General features: G+C 49.9%; 1 protein-coding gene across 1 annotated transcript; it reads right to left on the reverse strand.

The window, feature by feature from the left end:
• Window positions 1-931: 931 nt before the first annotated feature.
• On the reverse strand, window positions 932-4,832 carry LOC107192979. The gene is made up of 3 exons (XM_015582347.1): window positions 4,418-4,832; window positions 2,891-3,232; window positions 932-2,841 (listed from the first exon to the last, which is right to left on the reverse strand). Exons 1-3 carry the CDS (start codon window positions 4,830-4,832, stop codon window positions 932-934), a joined length of 2,667 nt encoding a protein of 888 aa, XP_015437833.1.
• Between the last annotated feature and the right edge of the window lie 1,373 nt (window positions 4,833-6,205).

The raw sequence follows: 6,205 nt of genomic DNA on the forward strand, positions 1-6,205 counted from the left end.
ATCTAAAACGCTTGGTTGTGGTTCGGCGATGAGGGCGGTCCCGATTAAAAAATGACCCGGTGTCAACGGTTGATAGTCGTCAATGCTTTCGGAATTGGCTGCTATCGGTCGCGAGTTGAGGCAAGCCTCTATTCGACACAATAACGTTGTCATTTCCTCGGTTGTGAGCGTGTGGGCGTCGATGGTACGTTTGAGGTGATGTTTCACGCTCTTGACCGCGGCTTCCCACAACCCACCGAAATGTGGCGCCGCGGGAGGCAGGAAGTGCCACTTAATTCCAGTTACGGCGGCGTGATTTAGGAAATCAACGTTTTGTGACGTTACTTTAATGGCTTCAGAAAGCTCGCGATTTGCTCCGTGAAAAGTGGTGCCGTTATCCGAAAACATTGCTCTCGGTCTGCCTCGACGGGACACAAAACGATGAAACGCCGCTATAAACGCAGAGCAGTCGTTTACTAATTCGAGGTGTACGGCTTTTATTGCCATGCACACAAAGACTGCGATGTAAGCTTTGTGCGTCTTATGGCCTCGACCGGGCGCGTTTCGCACTGCGATCGGCCCTGCATAATCGACTCCGGTATTTATGAATGCTCGTCTTTCAGGATTAACCCTCGCAGCCGGAAGGTCGCCCATGAGTTCGGTAGGGACTGTGGCCCTTTCTCGTGCACATGCCACGCATTTATGCAATACTGCTCGAATTGTGGCCCGCGCTCGCAGGATCCAGTACTCTCTCCGCAGAACGGATAGAGTGAGCTGTGGTCCTCCGTGGAGAGTTTGGAGGTGCGTATGCCTTATTATTCCTGAGAGAATGGTATGCGAACGTAAAATGATTGGGTTCTTTTCTCCAGGCGACAGCGACGAATTTTCTAGTCGCCCTTGGGCGCGCATGAGGCCGTTCTTGTCGAGAAAAGGGACCAACGAACGTATGGCACTATGTTTTGGCAGTGGTAGGTTTTTTTTTGAGCTGGGATACTTCGGAGGGGAAGGTCTCGGCCTGCATTGTCCTGAGCCAGAAGAGTTTGGCTTGCGCGATTTCCTCTGGATGCAGGACGAGCGGGGATATTTCCGAAGAATCTCGGTGAGTCGAGTGCACTCGTTTGATTTTTCGGACGGCTGCGACGAATCGCATTACGTACGCGGTTACGCGAAGGAGCTTCGGCCACGACGAATGGCGGTTTGCTAATTCCCATGGTTTTGCGGTCGTGACCACGCATATTTGCAAATTTGTTCGCTCCTCGCGACAAATGTCAGGGGGAACTACAGGAGTTGTAGTGGGCCACGTGTGCTTTGTTTCGCGAAGCCACTGTGGACCGGTCCACCATAATCGGTGGTTCTCTAATTCCGCTGGGAGGAGGCCGCGGGACGCGCAATCGGCGGGATTCTGGTCGGTTGAAACATGGCACCAGGTAACATCGGGTAATGTGTCCTGGATTTTTGCAACCCGGTTAGCGACGAATGTCTTCAGCTGATTCGGCGATTTGCTCAACCACCATAGTGTGATGCTTGAGTCAGTCCAGCAGAAGACATCGTATTCGTAGCGCGGAGTGGAATGTCGAATATATTTAACGAGTTCGGCAAGCAGCAAAGCTGCTGACAATTCCAATCGCGGAATCGAGATAGTTTTGAGTGGTGCTACTCGTGTTTTCGCCGCGAGGATAGCGATTTGGATTTGTCCATCGTAGGCGATACTTCTTTGGTATACTACCGCGGAGTATGCTTTTGCGGAGGCGTCTGAGAATCCGTGCAACTCCCGACGGTGAGTCAGGCCCGAAACGACTAGTCGTGGAATCGACAGCTCGCTTACGCGCGGTAGTTGATCCCAATAGGTGATCCAATGGTTCAGTATCGCGGCCGGTGCATTATCGTCCCAATCGCAACGCGATTGCCATAATTGTTGCATTAAAATTTTCGCGGTGACGATGACGGGCACGATCCAGCCCAACGGATCGAACAGTTTTGCGATTTCAGACAGAATGGCTCGTTTGGTTCGCGGTGGATCACTAATCGCGTTTGCTTTAATTTGGAAAGTATCCGTGATTGGATTCCAGGATATTCCGAGTATGGACAAATTCTCGTCCGTTGGAATGGCTTGACCACTGGCTAGGCCATGGTCTGAAGGGTCAATATCGCTCAATAGCGCGGGGTCGTTACTGGCCCATTTTCGGAGGTGAAATCCGCCCTTTTTTAATAAATCGACTAACTGATCGCGGGACTCGCGGAGCTGATTCGGATCATCAGCTCCGAATAGGCAGTCGTCGACGTACGTCTGATTTTTGATGATGGGGATCGCGAGGGGAAACAGTTTTCCGTCGTCGTGAGCGAGCTGTTGAAGGACTCGAATTGCCTGGAATGGTGCTGACGTCGTGCCATAAGTCACGGTCAAGAGTTGATACTCCGAGATCGGGTCCGCGGGGGTATTTCGCCACAAAATTCTTTGGTAATCCACGTCAGCCTCGCTGATCAGGATCTGGCGGTACATCTTGGCGATGTCGGCGGTGTACACGTATTTGTACTGCCTCCATCGCATAAAAATGCTCGTCAGATCCTGTTGCAGCTTTGGACCGCTCATCAACAAATGGTTCAAAGACTGCCCATTTGTGGTTTTTCGCGACGCGTTGAACACGACTCGCAGGCAAGAGGTTTTGCTTGCGGTACGAAATACGGCGTGGTGGGGGATATAATAACTCCCACCGGTGGTCGCGTTAGCCTCGACTCTCCTCATATGCCCGAGCAATTCGTAGTCTTGCATGAAAATGTTGTATTCGGATGCTAGCTCCGGATCGCGACGAAATCGGTTTTCTAAGTGAAGGAGGCAATTCTCGGCGGCGGATCGGGACTCTCCTAACGCGATGTTATCGGTGGCAAATGGTAATCGGACAATGTAACCGACCGTTTTCCGCTCGCGAGTGCGTCGTCCGAAAATGCCTTTCGCACTTCTCTTCCGCGGGCGACAACACGGACTGAACCGGGATTGTTTCAACTTCCCAGAACTTGCGGATGCTTTCGTCGAGACGCTCGAAAACCGCGTTATGGTGCACTTCGACTCGCGACGGAATTTTGGATTGGTGGATGGGACCTGAGAGGATCCAACCTAGCCTCGTGGATTGTGCCACAGGTTCGTTGACAGCTCGTCTCCGAATTTCCCCTGTGAGCAACTGCCCATACAAGTCAGCTCCAATCAAAAGATCTATTGGATCCGAACTCATGGGCTGGTCGTCGGCGAGATTCAAATCTGAAAGGTGAGTAAATTCAGATATTGTCGATTTTAACGACGGTGTGTACCTGGTTAGTGATTTTAAAATAATTGCTGATGTCGTGTATACAGGCTCGACGGTGTGCGTTGGTGAGAACCGAATGACTGCGGAGTGGGTCGCCAGCGATTCCGAGTTATTCAATACCGGTGATGCACACGGAGTGAGGTTGTCGGCGCAAACGGAGACGTCGTGCGAGTTCGTCTGTTATTAACGTAGCAGCTGAGCCTTGATCAAGCAACGCACGGGTCCTTATAGATTTACCAGAGGTCGAGTATATGTGTACTCGGGCTGTTGACAACAAAACGGAGGTATTAGTAACGGGTTTTGTTACCAGGTGAGAACTTATCTCATTCGCCGTTGATGTCGCTGCAGGCGCTTCCTGACCGTTTTGTGGTTTCAGATTTTTTGAAGGAAAATGCAGGAGAGTATGATGGCGCTGGTGACAATCTCGACATTGGTGCTGATTGAGGCACTGAGGAGCGGAATGCTTGACGGAGAAACAGTTAATACATCGGCGTTGCGCTTTTATAAAATTGTACCGGTCGGCCGGGGATTGCTCGAGAAATTTGTGCATTTGTAAAGCAGGTGATTGCCTTTACAAACGGGGCACGTGATGGTAGCGGAGGAAGCTACATGCGCGGAGAGGAGCTTCGGTTTAATCGGTTTTTCCGATTTTAACGGAACGATAAAATCGAGAGCACCGATTCGCGATTCGAGAAACGCATCGTACTCTTGGAACGTAGGGAAGTCGGTCGCGTTTCCGAGCGTTAATTCCCACGCCTTTCGGGACGCTGGGTCTAATCGTTGAACCCCGATATAAACTAGAACGTCGCTCCACGAATCTACTGGTCGCTCCAGAATTTTAAGCGCTTGAATGGCTCCGTTTAAACGATCGCGTAATGCGCGCATCTCTTTCGGTGACTCGGTAGCAAGGTATGGTAGAGTGAAAAGCGCGTTTAAGTGCGCGTTAATGAGACGCCGTTTATTCGCGTATCGCGAGTGGACTATTTTCCATGCAATTTCAAAATTCGCGTCTGTAATTGGAAGGTATGTAATCGCGGCTTTCGCTTCTCCCTTTAGTGCCGAACAGAGATACTGCATTTTATCGACTTGTGATAGATTGCGATTGCTAATTACCATTGATTTAAATTGGTCATGGAAACTCTCCCACTGCTCGAGCGCTCCGTCGAATGTCGGCAATTGTAGGCTGGGAAGATGGCTGCTCGTCCTTGACGGTGTCGTCGTTTCGCCGTTGTTGAGCATCGGTGACGACTTGGTAAGCCCAGCGAGCCAATCCGCCATGAAATCCATGGTTTCGTGGAAGATGGTTTCGCAATCGTCGAAGTGGTCCTCGGCAAAGTACGGGATCGTGGCCTTCTCCTTGTCGTCCGCGAGAACGTGCAATTCGACGTTAATGGTTTTGCACTCGTCGAATGCCTTTTCCAGCTGACTTCTTCGATTGGTCGTTACGGCTGCGGTCATTTTTTCCTTCCCCAATTTTTTGAAATTGGTTAGGCTGCGCTCGATGGAGCGCATGGCGCATTTCTGCCTCGTGAGCATTTGCTGTAGCGCACTCATATTCACAGAAATTTGGTTGTGTGGTCGTCAGTTAAATTTCTTCCTCGTTGAATCCGCGATGCAAATCCGGCTCGAAGGACCAAATGTTTCGTGGCTGGTGTTATCCCGTATGGGGGATTTGCGATCGGGGTGATAGAAATTAACCGAGCCTCACACGTGTGGTGGTTGTGAACTCAGTTTAATTTATGTTAACAACTGTACGCACTGAATTTTTAGTAACAGAATAAATGAAACACAAATTAACGGTGAACGATGTTATTACTAACGGCGATAGCTAAAAGCTATGGTCCACGTGCGGTGGAAATGAAAAGGAACAATGGTAAAGCACGTGGTGATCGATTTGCGATTAAAACGGTTGTGTTTTAAGTCAGAGGTCACCGGAGCGAACGATGACAACGATCTGATGGTCGCTCCGGAGGGGGAATTGCGCTCCTGACCGAATTGCGAGCCACGCGCACGCGGTAATCGCGAGGATTACGCTAATAGCGTTGAGGCGTTCAAATGGTAATCGCGTGAGTTTACGGCTGCAGAATTCGGGAAGGGCCGCGTTCCGGAACACTCATGGACAAGCGACATTGTGTCACTTACTGCATCCGGTGACATAATAAAAATTGGCTCCGACATCTTACTGCATATTAGGAATTAAAATCACGCATTAGTATTAATATAACTTTGTACAAGTGTTTGGAATTCAATCAACGCGCTCGCGCACCGTCGCGCGGCCGAGGTTTCCCGAGTGTGGACGAGGTCTCGCGAGATTCCGTCGCGCTGCTCGTTCCACGAAATATCACGCGAATTCGGCGAAACCAATCATAACACGCACCTGTATCGCGCGATGTCTAACCGCAAATCACCGAGGTGTGCAAAAAAGGACTCTCGGTGCTCGCGTATTGTCCTGCGCCGATAGCCCAGCAGAACTGGAAGAATACCGGTACGGTTCTCACGCGAAAAACCGCAAGTGCCTCGCGCCATTACAACAAATTTATCTCTGTTGCAATCAGCCAACAAATTATATCGAACGCGTATCGCATTCTCGTTCCGTCTTAATTATTGTATATCGTCCAATGAACGTTCCAAGTGTTCGGTCAATTCTCATAGTTTCGCGTGTGTTTTTCTGGACTCGAGCAAGAGTCCTCCTTCCACCTCCACGCTCAGCGCTGAGCGATCCCAGCGATTTTCAATCGAAATTTGCGGCAATCCGCCCGTTTCGAAACAACAAGGAATGGTAGACTAAACTAGTAGTTTTCACTCCTTGTAGTCGAACACGTGTTTAATACTTCACAGAAAATACACGAATAACAAATTTAAATAAACAATATTTTAACAGAAAAGGATTATACACTAGTGCGGCGTGTCCTAAATTACAGCGTTGA

Source organism: Dufourea novaeangliae, unplaced genomic scaffold (assembly GCF_001272555.1).
Source record: "Dufourea novaeangliae isolate 0120121106 unplaced genomic scaffold, ASM127255v1 scaffold477, whole genome shotgun sequence".
NCBI lineage: Eukaryota > Metazoa > Arthropoda > Insecta > Hymenoptera > Halictidae > Dufourea > Dufourea novaeangliae.

Bases quoted from the DNA above. Each gene is read 5' to 3' on its own strand.
- LOC107192979 (XM_015582347.1), bottom strand. From the start codon at position 4,832: ATGAGTGCGCTACAGCAAATGCTCACGAGGCAGAAATGCGCCATGCGC. The intron at 3,233-4,417 runs GTTTCCATGACC...CTCACCTTTCAG, and splicing joins AGCGCTCGAGCAGTGGGAGA to ATTTGAATCTCGCCGACGAC. The intron at 2,842-2,890 runs GTCGGTTACATT...ACATCGCGTTAG, and splicing joins GCACTCGCGAGCGGAAAACG to GAGAGTCCCGATCCGCCGCC.